This window comes from Malania oleifera, chromosome 12 (assembly GCF_029873635.1).
Source record: "Malania oleifera isolate guangnan ecotype guangnan chromosome 12, ASM2987363v1, whole genome shotgun sequence".
Lineage (NCBI taxonomy): Eukaryota > Viridiplantae > Streptophyta > Magnoliopsida > Santalales > Ximeniaceae > Malania > Malania oleifera.
In genome coordinates, this window is record NC_080428.1 from 85,355,807 (window position 1) to 85,381,648 (window position 25,842).

At 33.9% G+C, this 25,842-nt stretch overlaps 1 protein-coding gene across 2 annotated transcripts; it reads left to right on the forward strand.

The window, feature by feature from the left end:
- Positions 1 to 1,492: 1,492 nt before the first annotated feature.
- LOC131144802 (glucose-6-phosphate 1-dehydrogenase, chloroplastic-like) lies at positions 1,493 to 17,145 on the forward strand. Of its 2 annotated transcripts, none has more exons than XM_058093672.1 (11): positions 1,493 to 1,589; positions 1,697 to 2,068; positions 4,758 to 4,990; positions 5,139 to 5,233; positions 7,573 to 7,687; positions 14,216 to 14,421; positions 14,497 to 14,646; positions 14,730 to 14,850; positions 14,942 to 15,171; positions 15,272 to 15,472; positions 16,498 to 17,145. In XM_058093672.1, exons 2-11 carry the CDS (start codon positions 1,873 to 1,875, stop codon positions 16,745 to 16,747), a joined length of 1,797 nt encoding a protein of 598 aa, XP_057949655.1. In that variant the 5' UTR covers positions 1,493 to 1,589; positions 1,697 to 1,872; the 3' UTR covers positions 16,748 to 17,145. The 2 variants fall into 2 exon arrangements, with proteins under 2 accessions (XP_057949655.1, XP_057949656.1); XM_058093673.1 differs by having other exon boundaries at positions 4,764 to 4,990.
- The last annotated feature ends 8,697 nt before the right edge of the window (positions 17,146 to 25,842 follow it).

Below are 25,842 nucleotides of genomic sequence, written 5' to 3' on the forward strand. Positions count from 1 at the left end.
AACTGAAATTTGACCGACTAAAATGAAACAAATTATTTAGAGAATCCGTGTTAATAGTTGTATTCCTCTCCCTCCATAGTTCTTAAAAAATAACTTCTAATATTAAGAATTGAAGGGTTCATTTAGTTGTGGAAAATATTTTTAATTTTTTAATTTTAACGTTTTCAAAAAATTATAAAAAAGTTAACTCATTTTTTAATTTTTTTAAGGTTCCTAAAAATAATATTGTAAGATTCCTCCATAGAAAAGTTTGTTTAAATGTGTAAATAATTTTTATTTTTTATTTTTAGGTTTTGAAAAAAAATTACAACAACTTGTTTTTAAAATTTTATATAAGGCAATACTTGGAATCAAGAATTTTAGAGTTTGAATTTAGATTTGTACTGATTTAAAAGAAATTCTATATATAATCCATACAAATTAAAGTTCAAGATTTGAACTCATGCTCTCATATACAAAGTAAGAGTTGAAAATTTAAGAAAATAATGAAAATATGTTTTGATTATTTTCCAACTTTTCTACATGAATTTCGAAAAATAAAAAAGAAAAATATGATATTTTTGTTATTATTTCAAAAAATAAAAATAAAATTAAAACTATTTTCATGAGCAAATATTTCTAAAATTTTCTATTATTGTTTATTTATTTCGTATGAATGTTGTTAAAAAAAAAAAAGTTACATTTTTTGCATGATTCATCATAGATTGAAGTTTTAGAGAAAGGAATTTCAAATCTGTTTGCGAAACTCACGGTGTAAGAATAAGTGATCTACTGTTTCTTCATCTCATTTATGGAGATGCTAGATTGAAAACATCAATCAACCTCTCTTCTGTAAATTATCCGTTAGATAGAATCTTATTTTCAAATGCAAGCCAAAAGAAAATTTGAGACTTTTGAAGGAATAAAAGAGTTCATGACAATTTTCAAAGGAGTCGTGTATGTAAATTAGTTTTGTTAGTCTTAGGATGAAAATATAAGTTTTCAACTAAAAAGATCTTCATGCTAGAAATAGTCCAACGCAAGTAACAACTATCTTCAATCTTCTCACTTTGCATAAATCACAACTCTAACAAAATAAAAACAAAATAGTTCTAGTCGAATCCTAAACCAAATTTAATAAGAAATGAGAGTCTTCATAGGGATTATGAATTCATTAAAAATATTACTCGAAAGCAATTAAAATCACTTTAAATGCTACATATCTTACATTCACTTAATTTTCTCTTTCTATTTTGCCCTTCCAAGCATGTTTGTCTACTCAAACCCAAAAACTTTAATATCTGACAAGGTTATAAATTAGAACAAAACAATTTGTGATGTTGGATATTAAATAACTAAAATAATGTATTATTTAAATTAAGTTATCGATTTAAGTTAATTCAAAATCAATTCATAAAATTAAATTGAAGTTCAATATCCAGTAGTTACCACTAATTTATCAAACTCCTCCCCCCTATATTAATCTTTTGTTGCGGCTTGCTTGGATTAGACCATTAGAATTGTGAAGCTTGCCAAATCTCAAATTAGAAGAATGCTCTCTGGGACTTTTCTCAAACAAAAAGCTAAGAAGGAAGGCTCTTTATGAAGATGTATATTTCTCTATTTAAACAGTGAATTTGTGCGTTCATGATTTGCAAGCCACCCTTTTTAATTTGTTTTGTCTGTTTATTCTCCCCCGTTTTTCTTATGTTCGCAGCCACCCTTTCGGAGATCTCAAGGGCCTAACCCCTCGATGTGTTCGAAGTTTTTAGCTTCTCTTTTTCTCCGAAGGCTTAATCTCAATCCCCTCCAGCGCTGTTCATCCCAGGCCCTTTCCATTATTTCTTCAAAGAATATATACACACACCCACCGAGAGAACGAGAATAACAGAGATGTCGACCCTTTCTTCAACGTATTGTCCTTCATATTCATCATCTTCATCATCAGCGCCGTCGGCATCACCGTATTCACCTTCTTTGTCTCGTCAGCGGAGAAGGGTCTCTTCGATTCCTAAAATTTCCTTACAAGCGAAAGTGTTCTTGCAGTCTCAAAGAAACCCACATCAAATTTTGGTCTGCATGCAAGATGGTTTGCACTTCTTCCTTCGTTGTTTTGATTTTTACGGATATGGGTCTCCCAACACCACCCCCCCCCCCCCAGGTTTTATTTTAAAATTTTGTTTTAGCTGACTGCATTTAAAATTTTATTATCTAATTCGTGCGTATTTGTTTCGGAAATGGCATTAGTTTGTTTGTTTTTTTTCCATGCTTGTATGGTTAATTAGCAGTTAAATCCTTTCTTGGTGAAGTTTTGGGCTTTTTTGTGTTGTGGATTTCATATGTGATGCTGAGGTGATGTTAGAGTGCGTGTGTTTTGTGCTGTGCTTTGTTTTTGGTTTCTAAACCCCTTCCCCCTTCTGAATATTGGTTTATTGATTTATGTTTTTGAAATGCAAACAATGTATTAGTGAAAAGGAGGGTTTCGGGTTGGGGCCGGGCTTCTCTGCAAGGTGAGAAGCTGCTGGTATGAAGGATGAAAGCAGTAAGCCTGGGCAGAAAGGAGGAAGATAATGCAAGGAAAGAAAAGAAGAAAACTCAGAAAAGAGGGGCACTCCAAGGACCCCATAACAACCAGAAATTTGCTTATATAGCTTTTGGGAATATGAATTTTGGATTGCAGATTTGATATTGTGTGAATTTGGATAAATTTTGATGCAAAGTTGTATGGAGTTTTACCCCAATTCACTAATTTCAGATTCATGTTCCCAAATTCATATTCCCAAATGCAACATAAAGGATATGGAAGGGAATTCCTACATGCATCTTAAGCGATTGGAAGAGGTGCCTAAGGGTGAACTTCCTGACCAGCATCCTTATTAACAGCACTGGAGGGAGCCCTACTGTTTCACTGCAGGAGGAGTGTTCCCAAAATCCATTTGCAAGAGATGCCTGGCATAACCCATTTCATATGCAACAGGTTAAGGATTAAAGACTGTACCTCAGCAGCAAAAGGACAATGAGGGAATAGGTGGTCTGAGGGATTTTTTTTTTTTAAATGCAGAAATAGTAGCAGTTTGGTATATGCCAGCTCCTTTTTATTAAAAAATTGTGGATAGTCAGAATTTCCCAGGAAAAATGCTGCCAAGGTAAGAAGCAAACTTTAGAGGGGATTTGAGAGCACCACATGTTTTCCATAGGAAAAGCACGATTTTTGCAGCAGTGAGTTGATTTGAATTTTATGTTCCTGCAAGAGAGAACACAATTTAACCCTGAAAAGCCCATTCGAGTTGGGAACCTTATTGATTCTATCATTTTCAAGGAAATGATATATATTTTCTAAAATAATGTGGCAATGGATGAGAATTGCTCCCCTCTTGGGTTTTTGTAAAAGGAAGCGTGCCAAAGTCATGATTTTGACTTGTTGCGGGAGATTTCCTCTGAAATGTGGTTTCCTTTTTGAGGCAGACAAATAAATTTTGGGGAATTATTGCTGCAAAGAAGAATGTCCAACCCTTTGGTCCTCCCATAAGGAACCTAAAGTAGCGTTTCCTATTTAGTCTCTTTTCCCATCTGCCTTGGTAGAATTCAAATTCTCTAGCAGGTCAGATTTTGTTGAGTCCCAGCAAGATTAGAACAGTGTGAGAGTGTAGCTATCCTGTCCTGGGGCATTTCCTCAATTTTTTTCATTGCTGCCAGCATCCCTTCAATCTCAGAAGGTTTCTCAAGTGGTTTTCTTCCATCTTCACCTAGAGATTTGTAATTTAGATTCTCCACCGCAGGCCTTTAAGTGGTTCTTAGAATGAATTCTGGTAGACTGGTTCTAACCAGCAATGGCCTCTTTGGTAGCTAGTTTTTCTTCAAGGACCAATATATTGGCTTGGGTTTTTTTGGATTTCAGTTAAACGTCCACCAAGCTGAATCTTATTTATGAAAGTTTTTTGTGTTCTTAGCCCCTTCTTTTATCCATGTTTCTCATGATTTTTGTCGACATAAAGCTTCTTCTATGCTTAATAATGATTTAGATTCTCTTTTTAATTCAATCTTTAGACCTTTCTTAGATTCCTATAGTTGTAAAAGCTCCTCTTTATGTCAAGTTGAAATAATCTGAGGCTGTTCTAATGAACAACAATAACAACAACTACCAAGCTGTAAGTCCCTGATGCAGGACAAGTAGGCGAAAAGTAGGAAAATTGATGTAGGGAAGGGTTTGTGGAAGAAATCAGTAAAAAAAGGTTCTGTAAAAGAAATTGATAAGAGGGGATGTGGGTGTGTTTATTATTAGGAGTGTTTTGTTTTTTATGTTTGTTTGTTTGTTTTTTTTTTTTTTTTTTTTTTTTTTTAAATTTTTGGGGTCAGTGGGTGGGGGTGGGGTTGTATTCATTTCTTTGATAAAGAAAGAATTGTGGGGAGTATTCTGGTTGTTGGACTCTAGATTTGCTCACAATTGCAAATTGTATGATTTGGTAAAATCTTTTCCTTCCTGTTTTGTTAGATGTTAATGATTGCTGATTGCTGTTAATGGTGGTTCACTTCAATTTATGGGCCTAACCGTCCTTGGTTGAGTGGGGTTTTGCGGGAAGAATTAGTGCAGTTCATGGTATCTTCCACCACTGTTAAAATTTACTTGGATGCTGCTACTTCTTTTTATATGCATAGTACTTGTCTCAGTATCGCAATTTGTATTTTTGCTGTCATATAGATGTGTTCTTTTCTGCATTCTTTTGTATATTACTGGTTCATTTGTTACTTTTCTAATTCAAGTGACAATTGTGGTATAGGTGCAGTGGCTGCAACAGTCACTCCTATTCAAAATGAAACTTCTTTGAAGAAATTGAAAGATGGATTTTTGTCAACTACATCATCAGAAGAATGTAAAGATGTGTCAGGTTCTGATTTTAATGAAGATGAGTCGTCAGTTAGTATTACTGTTGTTGGAGCCTCTGGCGACCTTGCAAAGAAAAAGATTTTTCCTGCCCTCTTTGCACTTTATTACGAGGGTTGCCTCCCGAAGGTTTGGAAGATTTCAATTTTGTTATATCTTTTTCTTTTTTTGTTAAAGTCTGATTGTATTATTTGGTTTTTTACTCAGAAGCTGCATGCTCTTTTATGTTATCAATTATGAGCTTCGTTATTAAGCGTATTCAATTTTTTCATCACAGCACTTTACTGTGTTTGGTTATGCCCGGAGTAAGATGACCGATGCTGAACTCCGAGACATGGTTAGTAGGACCCTCACTTGCAGAATTGATAAGAGGTGAATCCATTTTTGTCCTTTGCTTATGATTTGGGGCTTACTACTTTGCGTTATTTGTCTTCTTGTGGTTGATGTAATTGTACTTCTCCTGCCTATGGGAAATTTTAAATTCTCAAGTTTTCCAAGATGGTACTCATACACACAACAACAGACAAAGAAGCCTCGAGTCCCACTACATGGGTTTAGCTGCATGAATCCTCTTCCGCCATCAAATTCTTACCTTACCTACCATATCTCACCAAATTATTTTGTAACTACTGCTCCTCCTACCACACTAACATTAGCTAGCTCACTCCTCCTCATTGGTGGGTTATTGAGTCTACATCATATGTGCCCAAACCATTTGAATTGCCCCTCCCTTATGTTATCCTTGGTGCTATGCATAACTTACCACAAATGTGTTATTTCTTGTTTTTTACGGTTATACCACTCATCCACCTTAACATTCTCATTTTGGAAACTTTAACTTTTTAAAATATGTTGGTATTCTTACTTCACACAACACACCTAAAACACTTCTCCATTTTATCATACTTTAACTATCTTCTTCAATTTCTTCTTCATCATGCATAATAGATCCTAATTGTTGTAATCTACTAGTATTTTTAATTTCTTGACTATCAAGTTTTTCTTTTCTCTAATATTACATTACTAAAATTACATTTCATATATTTGTCTTACATCTATTGATCTTAAAACCTCAAGATTTTATGGGCTTGCTGTTTAAGGTTTTGGATACAATTATTCGGAGTGGGACACAAAAAATACACAAAATTTGTGTTTGGTTAAGTGTTTTCAAAAAACTATTTTTGGAAACATAAAAAACATCCCTAAAAAAATTCAAGTTTTCAAGAAATGATTTTAGGGTGTTTCCTGTGTTTTCAAATGCGACATGAGGTATAGAGTAGACCATTTTCTAATTATAATAACATAATAATAATACTAATAATGATAATTATTAGTAGTATTATTATTTTATTAACAAATTGCATCTACCTTAACGCATTGCGGTTCCATGGTTTTCATTTATGGAATCAATTTCAAAAAATGCTAACCAAACACATTTTTTAGTATAAAAAAAATACATGATAGAATCCCTTTTTTCGTTTTCAAAAGCAACAATACCAAAACTCATTTTTGAGTCATTAACCAAGCAGACCCTTAAAGCTTCTCTCTATAATTTTAACTTAGGATTCTACTCCACCTCTAGTTTCATAAATCAAAACAAAGGGACCTCATTTTGAATATTCCTAGTAAGTTCATCCATCACTAACCCAAAAGATAAGGACTTAAAGAAGACTCTTGATGTGCAACCACGAATTCCCTAGACTTTCCACTCATATCCTAATATTAGTCATTTATCTATCATACATAAATGTAATGACATCTATATATATACCTATTGCGTGCTCCCTCTTTTTCTAGAATTGACTGTAAACTTCCCTATGTATTCGAAATAAAAATCATGTGCAAGTCCCTTTTCATTTCACTAAACTTTTCCGTTAGCCATCTTAATAAATATATAGTTTCTATAGTTGATCTCTTGGGCATAGAACCAAATTGTTCTCTGAAACACTTTTCTCTAACCCTAGTCTTTGTTCTATTACTCTTTCCCAAAATTTCATTGCATGACTCATAAGTTTAGTTCCACGATAGTCATTACAATTTTGAATATCTTCTTTATTTTTGTGTGTGCTTGTGGTTATAATAAGAAGCATGTGAAGAGAGAAGATAAAAAAAATTATAAACTAAGAAAGGACTAGAGATCCTCAGAAGTGAAAAATCAAAAAAATAAAAATGAAAAAAAACCTAAAAAATGTAAATAAGACAGCCTCTCTTAAATCCCTTTCCATCCTAGTTAATTGAGCATTGCAAATTTTCTAGTTGATATTGACCCTTTTTCACCTTACTTTTACCACCATCTAATTGAACGTCTTTTCCTAGATAGCCACTAGCGCATCTTTAATCAATCCTTAACACCTCGTACATTGAACTGTTGACCAAGATTCTGAATCTCCTGCACCTTCCATGAATTTCCTCAACCACCAGCCTCCAAAGAATGCTCTCCGGAAACCTCTTTAGCACACAGACAGAGACTTCCACAATCCAACTTGAACTGCCGGAATGAGCATTACAAAACCTTTGAGAAATTTACCTGTTGTTTGAGAGGAAGAAGCTGTCAAGCCACAAAATCTCATCTCCTCCTGCACAGCCTCCCAATTAGCAGACTGTGATAAATAAAAAAGACAAAAAAAACAATAGTCAGAACTAAAATCTCAAGTTTTGCGCAGTGCATGGTATTTGTTTGCTTCTGTTTTTAATTTTTATTTTCCTTTTAGGGAAAATTGTGGTGAAAAGATGGAGCAGTTTCTCAAAAGATGTTTCTACCATAGTGGTCAGTATGATTCAGAGGAAAATTTTGCACAGCTAGACAAGAAGCTGAAGGAACATGAGGTAACATAGGTTGTGATTCATACAGTTAGTTTTGTGTTGCTATGTTTCCAGGAACATGTTTTACAAATTTGCATCTTATCATTTTGGGTCAAACTTGAAGCAATTTTGGCCTATTGACCTAGTAGGGCTGTTAGTAGTTTTAATTTCATTGAATGCTATGATTGGATTTAGTTCCACAAAGTTTTTATGGTAATATCTTGATGTAATGGTCTTGGATCAACTCCAATAAGATATTGTCCCCTTTGGCTTGGGCCTCATGGTATTGCAGCTTTGCCCCATAAAAAGCGCGTCACAACATTGAAATGTAAACCAGTTTTTATGGCCAAAATGTCCTTAGAATACAACTGATATGGGATTATGAGAAGGACACAATATTTCTTCACCTAACATTTGTATATGCTTTTATAAATTCATGAAATCCAATGTGTGAGTATCTAAATCATGTATTTTCGATTCATGAAAATGTTTCCTGCATGTAATGCTTCATGTTTCTAAGTTCTATCGCATTAATTTTTTCCCACATGATCTTAAAACACTCCAGGTCATATTTGTTTGTATTAATTTGGACTAAATGCTTTTGCCATTGTTTTTTTGTTAGCTTAGAAACTATAATATGTTATAACAAAGAATTCTTTTTTTTTTTGAATGTCAATTGAACAATTCATTGGGTCTGTAGCTTAACTGATTCCTGTTGTTGAACTGTTGGTGCCCATGTCCCAAATTGTGCAAAATATACAGAATGTATGCTGATGTAGGACAAGTGAGAGAATCTAGATATAGAGAGAGAATTGAGAGAACTAGAAGGAAGAGAAGAAGAACCTGTGGGGGAGGGAGGGAGGGAGGGAGGAAACTGCAGTCTGAATTCAAATCAAATTTTCTGTACATCAACTTGCATGTCCCGCACCTAAACCATTACTACAGCTAACACATATTTACAAAGATGACCCAACAACTAAACATTTAATTACAAAACACTGAAGGAAGTCACTAAATATAGAAAGAGGTGCTCTATACGAACTATTACCTAAACCTTCTTAAACCTATTCCTAATATACATGTGCCAAATGGGCGGCCTAGGGGTAAATGGTCCTCCATCATTCTCCCCTGGCTGAAAGGAACTCTACTCCACAGAGTGGGACTGCAAATCAGACTCAAGCGAGTCAGGAGCGTTGTCATGAACATCATCCTTGGAAAGCCATATAGCATCTGGTTCGGGATGACCTCCCCATTGAACCAAGTGGCAACGAAAACCACCTTGAAAAGAAGTCATGAACTCACCATCCAAGATAGACTCCACCATTTCCTGTGGTTCAGAAATAGAGGGACGCTGAGTTGCTGCTGAACCTGCATGAGAGTCAAATGGCAAACCAAGAGGCTCAAAAGTGCATCAGGTCCAACTTTCTTAAGGATGAGGAAAGGGCCAATGGGACGAGCATGAAGCTTTTTGATTGAATTTCTATGGTAATGTTCAGGTCTTAAGCAAATCATGACTCACCTACATTAAACTCTCTAGCTCTACGATGCACACTTACAACTAGTTTATAATCCGTATTACTCATAATCACAGCAAGGTTTTATCTAACCTCATCATGACCATCAGTTTGGGGGTGGTAAGCGGAAGAAAACAGCGAGTGCCGCACATTTTCCAAAGTATCTTTCAAAAGTAGCTAGAGAACTTGTTATCCCTTTCAGATGCTATGGAGGTTGGACGTCTATGCAATGTAATGACCTCTTTAAAGAACAATTTAGCTACATGAGATGCGTCAGAAGTCTTATTACATGGAATGAAATGAGCCATCTTGGAGAATCCATCAACAACAACAAATATGGATTGATGTCCTAGGCTGTTTGAGGATTTCAAGAACAAATCCATACTTACGTCTCTCCAAGGTACGTGTGGCATTGGCAGAGGGGTATAAAGGCCAGTTTTGTGTCTCTTAGATTTGGCTAATTGATAGGTGCAACACTGAGACACTATCCTTGCAGCATCCCTCTTAAGGGAAGGCCAATAAAACCTATCCTTAACTAAGGGAATGGATTTATCCCTCCCAAGGTAAACAATCCTTCGGCATACAATTCCCAATCCAAAAGATCTCTAAAAGAAGTATGAGGAATGGGTAACTTGGTATGTCTAAACAGGTATCCCTCACAAATGATGAAATCTACAAAATGCCTAGGGCGGTCCTCACTCACCTCCTGAAAGATAAGCCCAAAATCAGAACAAGTGGATTACTCGCCCTTCAAACTATCAAATCCAATGACCTTGACTCTAAAGACATGGAGAGTAATTGCTACCCTGCTAAGGCCATTAGCATAGTAGTTAAAGGCGCAAGGCGCACCAAGGCGCAAAGGGTACTTGGAGCCGACGTGCAAGGCGAAGGGGCACAATTATTAAAATTGTGTATAATGCCTATTTGATGGGTAATTGATATATGAACACATCTATAGTAGTATTATAATTTAAAACGCCAAAATATTTAAGACCAAAACATAAATGCATAGATATTTTGACTACGAAATACCAAGTTCCAAGTGAAACAAACATAGTTTAATATAAGCAATTAAGCATGCAAGAGTTCAAGCTTCAAATTACGAAGGAAATGAAATTGTCAAGCCCAAGGCCCAAAAGCATCAACATAGTTCAATATCAAAAGAAAAGGGTACAATAAAAGATTCCAAAGTCTAAAATCTAAAAAACTTCCTCAGTCATCACTCAACAACTAAATTTGCCAATATATCATCATCTTCTTTTTCATCAACATAATTGTCTTCTCCAACATCTTCTTCCTCATCTGTCTCCTCTGCACTACCCACTTGGATCTCATCCTCATCTACAACTTCAAACATTATTGTCCGAACCCTAGTAGTGCTAGATGAAACTCTTCCTCTAGAAGATGATGACACATTTGTACTTATTCTTGATCTAGTGCAATGCAGGGGGTTATTTACTCTACAGGCTCTGGAAACAGAATCCCATGTCAAAAGATCATATTCAAACACTAGTTCATCGTCCTCATTGAAATTGCCATCCATTCTACCAATTGACCACTCAATACTATCATCAATGTCCTTTGGAAGGATGGGATCAATCATGTCATGCTTGTTGTATTGACGCCTCAAAGTTCAATTATATTTCAAAAATACCAAATCATTCAAGCGTTGCTGAGCTAGCCTATTTCTCCTTTTGCTATGAAGCTGCAAGAAGTTTAAAGTAGCATAGTAAATAATGATTGTAAAAGTAGTAGACTAGTAGTTCATGTTCTTTAATCCATGATATCCTAATGAATTACATGCACCAATTTCTTTCGCAGCTGGTAGCACTACACGTGAGACTAAGGATTCTCACAACAAAATTTTTCACGTTTGGAGCTGATGATCCAAATGATATCCACCATTTTGCTGTTATTAAATAAATTTCAAATGAATACCTACTAGCTAAGTAGCAAAAAAAATTTTAGATGGAAAGAGGTAGTAAAAATGCCACTTTACCTGGTGCTTTTATTTTCCTTTGTCTCACTGCAGAATCAATTCCAAAAAGGGTGCCTAACTGATGGTTCTATGTCTTCCATAACAAGGTGTTTACCTAACATCTTCATGACTCGGTCAAACTGTTGTGTGAGGTGCTCAAATTTTGGTCCACAGACTCCAGAGTTTCTAATCAGGCAGACAAGGATTGGGTATCATTTGGTGCAAACTAAGTGGGATTGGTGTCGATGTTTTCGTTGATAACCATGGTTGATTTTTGTTTTTTTAAATGATAGGTTACCATGGTTAATGCAATATGGTGCAATGATGCTGAGGAAGACTAAACTGGACTACAAGTGATGAGTCCTAAAATTACTACAGTGCTCACACATGAAGCTAGAAAATATAATGCATATGAATGGACATGGTCTCACATGTCATGGCAACAAGGAATTAACTAGGTATGGATATGAACAAGGATTCAAATGATGAGTTAATGAGGGGAATTTACAAGACAATGGGCAGATATTTTTATTTTTATTTTTCAAATGGTAACAAGAAACTTGGAATTATGCAATTGCAAATTTTCCATAGTCATACAAACATTAGTCAAGAGAGTGTGAGAATTTGGTTACCTCACCAAAGATTTTGAGCACTAATTGAGTTTATCATTGAATTCTCAATTAAGTCAAGCAATTTCCCAACTCCCTATTCTCAGATCCTCAAGAAACAACCTTCAAACAGCGGCTGGAACTCAAACTGAATGCTGACAAGGCTTCAAAACTCAGAAACTTACTTGGGCAGCCCAAGATTAGGCTGTATTTGACCTTAGTAATGTGACCCAAGCTTGATAATTCAATTTTCACTCAGAAAGCTTCAAAATACCAGGGAAAAATCCAAATTCTTGAAGCTGGAAACAACATCTTGTGAGTCTGGGCAAAACAGGAGAAGTCCAGCAACTTCCCTATGCATGTGGCTGGCGTATGAGGTGCCAGTGATGGGCCTCCGGCAATGCTGTTTTGGCTGGTGGTAGATCTCGGGGGTGGAGGTTCCGGTCAGGATGGCTGTGTATCAAGGAAAATGCAGGAAATATGAGATCCAGAGGGGCAGTCAGCTGGGGCTGTTTCTAGTGGCGTCTGGGGCCACACTGCTTGTCAGGTGGGGGTGAAAATGCAGGGAAGGAGGTTTCAGGGGTGTCTGATTTTGATGGTGAAGGAGGTATGATAAGATAAAACCTGGAAAGTGGAGTTTGTAACTCAGGGGCACAGCTGTAATTTTATGGGAAGTTGCAGATGAACAGTGTTCAATTCTCTGCAATTTTGAATGGCTGCATGGTGATCGTGGTTGGGCTCTGATGCCAATTTGATGTAGGAAAAGCGAGAGAATTTAGATATTGATAGAGATATGAGAGAATTTAGAAGAAGCAACAGTAGCAGAACCTGCTCCTGGGGGGTGGGGGGCTGCAATCTGAGTTCAAATCAAATTAACTGTACATCAACTTGCATGTCCAGCACTTAAACCAGCACTGCTATTAACACATAGTTACAAATATGACCCAACTAAACACATAATTACAAAATATTAAAGAAAGTCAATGAAGATACAAAGTGGTCCTCCATACATACTATTTCCTAAACTTATTGAACCTATGCTTAAAATACGTGTGCTGAATGGGTGGCCTAGGGGATTTAGATGGTCTTCCATTCTGGGCTAAATGCAGGCCATAAGAAAGGGAAACGTAGTACTTGTGGGCCTCTTCTTGGGTGACCACAAAATTTGCAGGATATGAATATTGATGTTGGTTATCTGTAAATGGGAAGTATGGTTGCTGGATCAGTGTTAATACATCATGTACAGAAAGCATTTACAAATTAATTTTTTTCCCTAATTTAGCGTTTTAAGCTAAATACAGTCCATCTTCTTTTGAACATTTAGGCCGGCATCCCCTTCCACGGTTTATTAGAATCAAATTTAATATTACTAGGTATGATTCATCAACAACTTGGGAAATGAATATAGGCATAGGCCTTCTTTCAACTGTATTTTGGGTATCCTCCATGTCTTTGAGAGGGTGTTGGGGCAGAAAATAAATTTGGGGAAAGTGGTCTAGCTAATATTAATGTGCCTCTTCAGCGAGTTTTTGACCCGTTCTAACTCTTGTTTTCTTCTATTTTTTAAGTTGGTTCCTCATTTGTCCTTAACTTTAATTTTGCATGGAGCATCTGGAATAATTTATTTGGCGTGTTAGGAGAAGCTTGGGTTTGTCTAGTGATGGTGGATGGAGTGTTGGCTACCTCTTTTGACGGCTTCGAAAGAAGAAAGGATAGGGCTACTCTGTGAAAGTGTGGATTTTTTTGCAGTGCTGTGGGGTTTATGGTTGGAGTGCCAAGTGCAATGCATGGATTTTTTCAGGGATAAAATTAAATAGGTGGTTGGTTAGGGAGAAGATCCATTGTTTGGCTTCTTTATTGTATGTTGGCTCTGGATGCTTTAAGGGAGCGAGCTTTTCGGAAATTCAGAGAGATTGGAGAATTTTTTTGCTATGATATTTTGAAGTATTTTTTTTTTTTCCAGAATTTTGATGGGAGATGTCTTATTCTCCTCTTTGTAAATTCTTCTCTTTCTTATGAAATCTCTTCTTTTGCTTATCTAGAAAAAAAAAAAAAAAAAAACTCCGGTGAAGGGAATAATCCTCTTGAAAATTTTTAGCACCATTTGGATGCAGTAGTTGTCATGAAATTCTAGTTTCTTTTGTGAGCGTATGTTCACAGTGAAATTATAAATCATTAGGGATTTAATGCAAAGGAAAATGAACCAATTAAAACTTCATTCCTCATGCCTTCTTTATGGACAAGATATGATAAAAGGGATTCTTTGGTCTTTTATTTCACATTGTTTTCTTCTTCTCACATAATAACTTTTTTATTTCAAGCTTTATGAAAAAAATTAGAGATGAAGTTATGGCCCTATTAGTTTTTTTTTTTTTTATTCTTTAAACTGTAGAAAAATAAGGTTAACAGATATTCTAGTCTTTTGTTTTGACTATGTGGTCTGATTGTGTAGGGTGGCAGGGTTTCTAATCGCCTTTTCTATTTATCAATTCCTCCAAATATATTCGTAGATGCAGTTAGATGTGCAAGCGTGTCAGCTTCCTCTGCAGATGGCTGGACAAGGGTCATTGTTGAGAAGCCCTTTGGTCGGGATTCAGAATCCTCAGCTTCTTTGACAAGAGGCCTCAAGGAGTACTTGCAGGAGGATCAAATTTTCAGGTGGAGCTTGTCTATTTTTGGTTCTTTATATGGATGAGTATGGACTATTCCCTGATCGGTGAGCATTTTTTACAGGATAGATCACTATCTTGGGAAAGAGCTAGTGGAAAACTTATCTGTTCTCCGCTTCTCCAACCTTATTTTTGAACCCTTGTGGTCTAGACAATATATAAGGAATGTGCAGTTTATATTCTCAGAAGATTTTGGCACTGAAGGACGTGGAGGGTATCATTCTTTAAGACACATGAACCTAATTAGTCCCTATATTCATTAAGAGCTAATGTCTTTTTACCTACCATTACGTCCAGGTACTTCGACAATTATGGGATTATAAGGGATATAATGCAGAATCATTTGCTGCAAATACTAGCCCTTTTTGCCATGGAAACCCCTGTCAGTTTGGATGCAGAAGATATCAGAAATGAAAAGGTTTTTGCTCAAGAATCCAACATTAGCTTTTCATGTGCTCTTTTTTTTTCTTTATTTTATTTTTCTAATTAAATTACTTGCTGTTTTCCAGGTCAAAGTTTTACGTTCTATGAAGCCTTTACGACTTGAAAATGTGGTTATAGGACAGTATAAGAGCCACACAAAAGGAGGGGTTACTTACCCAGCATACACTGATGACAATACCGTACCAAAGGACAGCTTAACTCCTACATTTGCAGCAGCTGCAGTTTTCATAGAAAATGCGAGATGGGATGGGGTGCCTTTCTTGATGAAAGCCGGGAAAGCATTACATAAAAAGGGGTGTGTATGTAAACAAGGAGTTGCCTAATTTTGATTTATGTACTGATGCATATTTTTTCTGTTTGTGTTTGATTTATGCTTTGTATATATATTCCTTCAGGGCTGAGATAAGGGTACAGTTCAGACATGTTCCTGGTAATTTATATAACAGAAATTTTGGGACAGATCTTGATAAAGCAACGAATGAGCTTGTTATCCGAGTGCAACCTGATGAAGCTATTTATTTGAGGATCAATAATAAGGTTCCTGGTTTAGGAATGAGATTGGATCGTAGTAATCTGAATCTTCACTATGCGGCAAGGTAAGTTTTGTTATTTACTGAGGATTATGTACTTGTAAAATAAATACTGTTACAATGATTGACCTTTTCAATATTTCGTTCCCAGAACGGAATCCATTAATCTTATTTGATAACCAAATGAACAAACTTTATGGGGCAAGGTTTTGAAATTCGTTTTCAACTAAAATTTGGAGTCTTAAAAATAAGCAATTTATATGGAAATTTAGATGCCAACTTCAATTTTGATTATGATTTTAATCAATGAAGGAAATTTGTAGTGAAGTTTGGGATTTTTAATGAAACGTGAAAAACAGTTGATAAACATAACGATACATGATTAAAGACTTAGCAAATAAAATGGCAAGCATATGGCTATGAAGTGTAATAATTGTAATGCTATAACCACATTAAATATATTCAATCATGATATATGAAATTCATAATTTAGTTAAATATTAGTTGTTATGCAAACACAATTAAAATATACTTATATTGTAGTTAATATCTAGGTTCAATTTCGCTTAAAGTTTTAATGTCTTGAAGCTATCATTCATACCCTTTTTGTTATGATCTGTATTTTCAATGAAAAAGAAGATTTACTTGCTCAAAATTTTCAAGTTGGAGGGTTGGTGGAAGCAGAAATGTTGACAATTTCACTGAAATTTAAAACCATGTCTATTGGGTGCCAGGTCCATCCTACTGAGAACATTTTAGATTGCTCCTTTATTTAAACATTGGCTAACATTTTAAGATGGATAAGTTACTAGTTAATATCAGACCTTGGAGCTAAAGTGAAACTCTCAATAACCTTTGACCACATGATTGTGGATCAGAGGGGAGAGAATATTTGCATTATGTCTTTATAGGCTTTATTGTAGGGGAAGAACATATTCTTTTTCCAATTGGCATTATTATTGTTTGTCTAGCAAAACTTGGTGAACTGTTGTAATAATTTGATTCTGTGTTGGTAATTAATTGACCTAAACAATCTTCAAGTTTTTTTGACAATTAGGGTTACCAGCATATGATTGAGTTGTTCTTTGTAGGTATTCAAAGGAGATTCCTGATGCATACGAGAGGCTTTTGCTCGATGCTATCGAGGGCGAGAGGAGGCTATTTATACGTAGTGATGAACTGGATGCAGCTTGGGCACTCTTCACGCCTGTACTGCGTGAGCTGGAAGAGAAGAAGATGATGCCGGAGTACTATCCTTATGGGAGCCGGGGTCCAGTCGGGGCTCACTATCTTGCTGCTAGATACAATGTTCGATGGGGGGATCTCAGTGTAGAGCAATAACTGGGGGTGACTTCTAGTGCTGGATGATCAAATAAAGCTTGAAGTTTAGATTCTGGTGGATGCAAAGGGATATAATAGGGGGTTCTTGTGGGTGTTGCAGAGTTGAATTAGATGATGGGATTTCCCCATAGATGATAAATAAAGCCCGAAGATTTACATTCGGGAAGATGCAAGGGTCAGAGGAGGTTCTTGTGGGAATGACAATAGTAGAATTAGGTTGTGGAATTTTCTACACCTTGTCTGTTCTGAATCTCTCTTTTTTGGGTTCTTTCACACACACACACACACACCTCCACACTCTCTCTCTTCATAGCAAACCAGAATTTATTAATGTCAAATATTGCTATGAACAACTAGTTGATGAAATACAGCATGCTAGCAACAAGTTGCTTCGAGGATGGAAGGAAGTTTCTTTTTGAATTTTCATTTTGGTTTGGTTTGCATCAAAGGATTTTGTTTGGAGAAAGAAAAGTAAAATAAGAAAATTATATTTTTTATTTGTATCAAATATTATTAAAAATAAAAATTGTTCTATTTGAAAATTAAGAAAAGTTGACTGCCTGTGATGTGTAAAATTAAATTCTTGTTCATTCCTTTGGTATATTCTTTATTATGTTTCCTACTTTCCTTAAATGAGCAAACATATAAAGTGGATACTTTTAATTTGTCTTTCTTTTGTTAATATTTTTCGAGTTTTAAACAAGCTTTCATGCAAGTAATTTATTTGCATTGGTGTGTGGTGTTCTTGTTCTTCATTGAGTTGGGTAGTTGGAGTTGTGCTCACATGGCCTCATAAAAATGACCAAATTATGAGTTTTTTTATAAAAACAAAATAAATAAAGCTGAAAGCTCTATTCATGAACAAAGAATGAGAAATAAAGTAGAAAAAGAGGGGGAAAGAAGCAAAAATGGAATAATATGTGAAAAAATATTCATGCATGTCTGATTGTGAATGTTGTAAAATGTGTATATTATATATGTTGATAACTATCTTGAAAATAGATTATAACTTTTGGTATGTTCACATAATGATTCATTATGAAATTGATCTTTGGGATGCCAATATAATTTTTACCTATATAAGGACATGTCTTACAACCAAAATTGAAGAAAAAAGAAGATGATTAGCAACATCTAGTTCTTGAAGAACTAGACTGCTGAATTTCTATAGTTCCAAATTTTTTTACTATAATTTTTCTGTAATTTTCTCTTTATTTCATTTACAACACGTTATTAGCACGATCAAGTCTCTAATGGTATAACAGAATCTTTTAAGTTCCGTTGGTATTATTTTAAGGTAAGAATCTTGTTTTTTTTTTTTATAACATTTGTTATCTATATAACTTTAGGTTTTTTTTTTTGTCAAACTATATTTATGTGTTAACTATATCTCTTATCTTGAATACGTATCCTTAAATGTTTTTATGTTGAAATAGATGTGAGAATAACATTTTCATTTTAATATTTACCTAACTTTGAATTTTTATTTGTTTATCAAAGTAACTTTATGATGTCAAATCTCATAAAACTTGAATTCTTTGCCCTTAATATTTCTAGAAGAAATTATCTACCATAGGTACTTGATGCTGAGATTCACCTTAATGCTATGAATCTTGATAGTACAATTGAAGAAGGAAATCAAGTATCCTTGCAGGATCGTGCAAAGGCAATGATTTTCTTTCGACACCATTTACACAAAGAATTGAAAATTGAGTACCTTACTATTAAGGACTCATTAGTCCTTTAGAGCAACTTGAAGGAGAGATATGAACACAAAAAAACAGTAATTCTTCCAAAAGCTCGATATGATTGGATACACTTGCAACTGCGAGATTTTAAAATTGTAAGTGAATATAATTTAGTCTTGTTTAAAATTAGTTTTCAATTAAAGTTATGTGAAGAAAAAAATTACTGATGATGATATGTTACTAAAAACATATTCAACTTTTCATGCCTTGAATGTGCTCCTACAACAGCATTATCAAGAGTATAGATTTATAAAATATTCTGAACTAATTTCTTGTTTACTAGTGGCTGAACAAAATAATGAGCTTTTGTTGAAGAATCATTAATCTCGTCCAATTGGCTCAACATTATTCCCTAAAGTGAATGGGACTTTTTCTCAAGGTCGTGGTGGTAAAAGGGGTCGTGGTAGGAAAAATTGTTGGACCCATGACGATCATCGTTCAAAATTTGAAAGCAAAGGTGCTGAAAAGACTCAAAGGAAATGGGCAAAGAATAAAGAAAGTTATGAACAAAATAGTAAAGTACAAAATAATGACAATATTTGCTATAGGTGTGGAACAAAAGGTCATTGATCTCGAATATGTCGCACCCCTAAACACTTAGTTGATCTTTACAAGACATCGTTAAAAGGAAAAGAGAAAAATGCTGAAGTGAATTTGTCTGAATCCATTGATGCTAAGTGTGAGTCTTTTTTGAATGTTGATTTTGATGTTTCTAATTTTTTTGAGGATCCTAGTGGCAAAATTGATCATTTGATTGGGAATGGAAATGTCTACTATTAAATTATCTTCATGTTTATGTTATTTTGAAAAAAATTTAATTTATGTAAATTTTAAAAATTTTATATATAATATGCTTGGTTATATTTTGTTATCTTTCTTAATTCTTAAATTTTATTTTTCATTTATTAGATCATACAAAATAAACTTGATAAAATAGAGGATGACATGTACAGTGGCACAACTCGCATAATTTTTTGTGTTAAAAAATATTTCTTACAATTGACATTAGCTGAAATTAATGTTAATACAATATCTGAATTTGTAAATATAATAGAGGGCTCTGGAAGAGTTCATATTATGTTTCCAAATGAAATAAAATTGTATATTGATGATGCATTGTATTCCCGAAGAAATATACTAAGTTTTAAAGATGTACGTTGCAATGGATATCATGTTGAAACCAAAAATGAAGAAGATATGTAATATCTTTTAATGATATCTACAGTTTCAAACCAAATGATCTTATTGGAAAAATTTTCAAGTTTTTCATCTAACCTATATTTCACAAAAATAAGGATGGTTAAATCAAATTTTATGTACCGAAAGTGCTCCGAGTTTAGAAGTTTTATACTTTGACATGATCGTTTTGGCCATCTAGGTTCAACTATGATGCGACGAATCATTGAAAATACACATGGACATCCATTAAAGGATTAGAAAGTTCTTTTATCTAGTGATTATTTTTGTATTTCCTGTGCTCAAGGAAAATTACTTGTTAGACCTTCTCCATCTAAATTACCTTTAGAGTCTCCATCTTTTCTGCAAAGAATATAAGGAGATATTTGTGACCTAATCCATCTGTCTTACGGACCATTTCGATATTTCATGGTTTTAATTGATGCTTCCACTCGATGGTCACATGTCTGTCTACTTTCAACTCGTAATGTTGTTTTTACTAAATTTCTTACTCGAATAATAAAGTTAAGATCAAGTTTTCCTGATCATCTCATTCAGACTGTCCGTTTAGATAATGCAAGTGAATTTTCTTCAAAAGCATTTTATGACTATTGCATGTCAATAGGAATAAGTGTTGAACATTCTATTACACATGTTCATACACAAAATGGTTTAGCGGAATCCTTCATTAAGCGTTTACAATTTATTGCTAGACCTATGCTTATACGATCGAAGCTTACTGCATCTACTTGGGGTCATGCTATAGTGCATGCTGCGTTTTGATTAGAATTAAACCAACTGCATATCACAAGTTTTCTCCTTCACGGCTTGTGTTTAACCACCAACCAAATATATCTCATCTTAGAATTTTTGGTTGCGTAGTATATGTTTCTATTGCACCTACGCAACAAAGTAAGATGGGACCACAGCGTTGACTTGGTATTTATGTTGGTTTTGATTCTCCTTCTATCATTATATATCTTGAACCACTAATAGGTGATCTTTTTAGAGCAAGATTTTTAGTTTGTCAATTTGATGAATCAATTTTCCCGTCATTAGAAGAAAGAAAAGGTAAAGGATTAAAAACACAAGAAATTTGTTAGAACACACCAACTTCGTCTAATCTTGATACACATACAAATCAATGTAAACTTGAAGTTCAAAGAATAATTCATTTGCAAAATGTTGCAAATCAATTGCCAAATGTTTTTACAAACACCAAAAGGGTCACTCAATCACATGTTCTGGCTGCAAATATTTCTGTTAGATTGATTGTTCCTAAAGAACACCCAATGAGAATAGCTTCTAATGAATCTAAAATGTACCAAAAGCGTGATAGAGCAATTGGTGCAAAGGATACTGTTCCTCGAAAGAAAAAGGAAATGAATAAAAGTGACACTCCAAAAGAAGTCATTAACACTCGAGAAGAGGTTAAAATAAATTTAGATCAACAATCCCACATTTCCATAGAAGCAACACCAAAAGTGTTTTCGGTACCGAAAAATTATGAGATCTCATTAAAATTTGGAAATATGTGGAGAAGAAATGAAGTTGTTGTTGACAATGTGTTTGCATGTGCGATTGCTTCAACAATTATTAATGATAATGAGCATGAACCTCAAACTGCAGAAGAATGTCGATATCGAAATGATTGACCAAAATGGAACGAAGCAATATTTGCTAAGCTAGACTCATTAGCCAAACGTAAGGCATTTGGACCAGTAGTCTAAACACTTGAGAATGTCAAACCTATTGGGTATAAATGAGTTTTTATACGTAAAAAAAATGAAATGAATGAAATTGTGAGATACAAGGCGCGTCTTGTAGTGCAAGGTTTCTCATAAAGGCTTGGTATAGATTATAATGAGACATATTCCCCCGTTATGGATGTAGTTACTTTAAGATTTCTGATTAGTTTAACGGTTTCTGAAGGACTTGACATTCGCCTCATGGATGTAGTAACAACTTACTTGTATGACTCATTGGATAATGACATATATATGAAAATCCCTAAAGGATTTATAATGCTTGAAGCATATAATCCAAAACAACGGCAAATGTACTCTGTTAAATTACAAAGATCCTTGTATGGACTGAAGCAATCTGGACGAATGTGGTACAATCGTACAAGTGAATATTTGTTGAAAATTGGATATGAAAATAATCTTATTTTTCCTTATGTTTTTATCAAGAAGATAATTTCTGGATTTACTATAGTTGTAGTTTATGTTGATGACATGAATATAGTAGGAACTCCAAAAGAGATCTCAACGACTGCTGACTACTTAATGAAAGAATTTGAAATAAAGGATCTTGGGAAGACAAAATTTTATCTTGGTTTTCAAATTAAACATTTAATAAGTGGAATTCTTATTCATCAATCATCTTATGTAGAAAAAATTTTAAAACAATTTTATGTGGATAAATTTTATTCATTAAGCTTCCCGATGGTTGTTCGTTCACTTGATGTGAAAAAGGATCCTTTTCGCCCTCGAGAAGATGATGACGAAATTGTTGGTCCTAAAGTACCCTATCTTAGTGCAATTAGAGCACTCTTGTATCCTACAAATTGCACTAGATTAGATTTAACTTTTCTAGTAAATTTGTTGGCAAAGTTTAGTTCTACACCAACTCAAAGATATTGGAATGGAGTAAAACATGTTCTTCGTTATCTCCACGGCACATCTGATATGGGTTTGTTTTACCAAAAGGGAGTAAAGTTTGTGTTGAAAGGATATGCTGATGCTGGATATCTTTCTGATCCTCATAAAGATCGATCACAAACAGACTATATTTTTACATGTGGTGATATTGCTATCTCATGACGATCTGTAAAGCAAACGATCACTGTCACCTCTTCAAATCATTCAGAAATATTGGCAGTTTACGAAGCAAGTCGTGAATGTGTATGGTTAAGAACTATAATCCAACACATTAAAGAGACAAGTGGATTGTCACTGGAGAATGACAAGCCAACAATATTGTACGAAAACAATATAGCATGTATTGCACAAATCAAAGGTGGGTACATAAAAGGTGATAGAATTAAACATATTTCACCAAAGTTTTTTTATACTCATGAATTTATGAAGAAAGGAGATGTTGACATTCACAAAATTCGTTCAAGTGACAACTCGACAGATCTATTCACAAAAGTATTGTCAACTTCAATTTTCAAAAAACATGTACATAATATTGGAATGTGACAACTTAAAGACATTTTTTAATTGATTGTATTTTTTAGAAGAAGTATGAATATTGTATCATTCGTTAAGGTTTTGTCCCACAGGGTTTTCCTTAGCAAAGGTTTTAACGAGACATATTCATAGTGTATAGTCATCCAAGGGGAAGTGTTGTAAAATGTCTATATTATACATGTGGATAACTATCTTGAGAATAAATTATAACTTTTGGTATGCCCACATAATGATTCATTATAAAATTGACCTTTAGGATGCTAATATAATCTTTGTCCATATAAGGACATGTTTTACAACTAAAATTGAAGAAAAAAGAAGATGATTAGCAACATCTAGTTCCTGAAAAACTAGACTGCAGAATTTCTATAGTTCCAAATTTTTTTACTTTAATTTTTCTATAATTCTCTCTTTATTTCATTTACAACAGTGAAGAATAAGTTTTATTTTTTATTTTTTAGTTTTAAAATATTTATATAACAAAACTGAAAAATAATTAAAACTTTAGGCACTATTCAGAGTCTTATTTTTTATTTTTTAACTTTTTCAATAATTAAAAAAGACCACATTATTTTTAAATTTATAAATTTGTATTGGACACGTTTATTTTTATTAGTTTCTAGAATTTGATATCTAATATAATTTTAAAAAAATTAGGAAATATTGTGTGATTTTGTAATTATATAAAAATATAAAATTAAAAAAATATTTTCTCAACTAGATAAATCTTTCATTTTCTACCTTTTCATTACAAATCATAAAGGGCAGCTCGATGCACAAAACTCCCGCGTATGCAGGGTCCGAGGAAAGGACATACCACAATGGGTCTATAGAACGCAGCCTTACTTTACATTTTTGTAATAGGCTATTTCCACGCCTTAAACCCATGACCTTCAAGTCATACGACGACAGTCTTACTGCTGCAGTTAGGCTCTTATTACAAATCATGAAAAGCTTTAAAAAAATAAAAAACAAATACTTTTATAATTATTTTCAAAACTAAAAGTTAAAAATCTTAAATTTAAATATAATATAAAATTCTATTAAATTATTTTTAAATTCACCCAAACATAACTCCAAAACTTGAAAAGACATTGCCAAACGGGACTGTGGCCATAAATATTGAAGGTGGGAGATGGGGTGGGTAGAGACTGAGTGAATGAAGAGGTACGGTGACAGGAGAGGCAGACAACTATTGTAGTTTGTAGTTTATAGTTTATAGATAGATAGTAATAATAATCCACTGCCATTCATTCAATTTTAACAAGTTGGGGAGAAGAAGATAATGACATTCCTTTCGTTTGCTATTGACCGAAACTAGCAGCCCGCATCCTTAATTACATGAATTAATTGCTTTCTTTGTTTTATGTACTCTAGTCCGAAGTATGATTATGTACGGACGCAATTAATTCTACTCATAAATTATTCAAACTGTAATTCTATCCTATTTTTTTTTTTTTTTAACCAAAAGATGACGACATCTCCTCTTTTTATTAGAAAACCTTTCACTTATAGCGAGGAAAATTCTGATTACAGCAAAACAAGCTACAAAAAAAAAAAAAAAATTAAACGAATCGAAAACAAAACAACATATTAGACTCTTAAATTCTATTCTACTTCAAATTGATCTTAAACTACTCAATTAATTTAACAAATTGAATTTGAATTTTGTTCCATTACTTTAATTTTTTGTAATTTCATTCTTAAAGGACAAAAGATATTGACTTTTCCCGAGGTTTGATAAAGATACGGGGACCTCCTCTAAGATGTTAAAATTTTTATTGACCTCTCATGAGATTTCAAAATTATGACAAACTTCTCTTAAAATTTGTCAAGAAAATACAAATCTCCTCTTAAAAGACTTGTTTTTCTGTAAAATATAATATGAGATTTGTATATTTTAACAAGTTTCAAGGGAAATCCTTTAGATTTTTGAAACCTCAAGTTAGGTTCGTGTCTTTTTGTCAAACCTTAAGAAAGATGAATGTCTTTTCCTTTTTTTTTTTTTAAATTGTTATATAAGTCATATAAGATATGCTTCACATACATACACACTCACACACACAATATAAAGTGAGAGAAGTTAATATAAAAAACTTCCACGTGTATAGGATTCGAAAAGGGGATGGACCAAAAACCATAAAGCGGCGGACTAGATCATGACGGGTCTTTAAAAATATACTTTATTCATATATTTATTAATACATAATATTATTTTATTATTAATTTATAATAAAATTAAATTTAATAAATTAAACTCAAGTTTTAAGAATTTGAAGCTGTCTTTAGCTAGAGTTTAATAATTTTGTGATGGAATTAAGTATAAAACACAACATTTTTGAGCCGAACCAAGTTCAAAATCTTCTCGTATAAACTTGGGCTCAAATGAATAGACATCTCAATGTGTATGACTGCGCACTAGGTAGTCTAATTTTTCTTTTTCATTTTTTAGTGCCTAGAAAGGACAGTGATTTTTTAGACCTAGTCAATGTCTTAATGGCACAGTAGGCCATGACTGGGTCTACTACTAGCAATATCAATAATCTTCAGTGTGTGTTTTGTTTGGAAACGTGAATTGTATGTTTGGATATAATATAATTTTGTATTATATTAAAAATAGAGATGACATATTGGTTTGTTTTTTGGTGGGAGAACTAAAAAAAATTGCAAAAAATTATCAAGCTTGAATAATGGGACCCGTCGAAGTTTAGTAATGAAGTATAAGATTAGTTTAAAAATTAGGCCTGTGCAGATGCATCAAATGCCGATCACAAAAGATTTTGTCGCAAAAGCGATCCACCATTTTGGCCGTTGTAAGCCTTTCGATTCATAGCCCTACCTCAAAGCTTCTAATTTAAGTTTCTTAATCATGAATTCAAGTATTACCATACATTTCTAGTAATCAGACGTGAAAGACGAACTATCTCTGGTTTGCCAACGAACTGTAAATAAACAACGCTCCCCCTTCCCCTTC

Bases quoted from the DNA above. Each gene is read 5' to 3' on its own strand.
- LOC131144802 (XM_058093672.1), top strand. From the start codon at position 1,873: ATGTCGACCCTTTCTTCAACGTATTGTCCTTCATATTCATCATCTTCA. The intron at 4,991-5,138 runs GTTTGGAAGATT...TTTTCATCACAG, and splicing joins ACGAGGGTTGCCTCCCGAAG to CACTTTACTGTGTTTGGTTA. The intron at 14,422-14,496 runs GTGGAGCTTGTC...CATTTTTTACAG, and splicing joins CAGGAGGATCAAATTTTCAG to GATAGATCACTATCTTGGGA.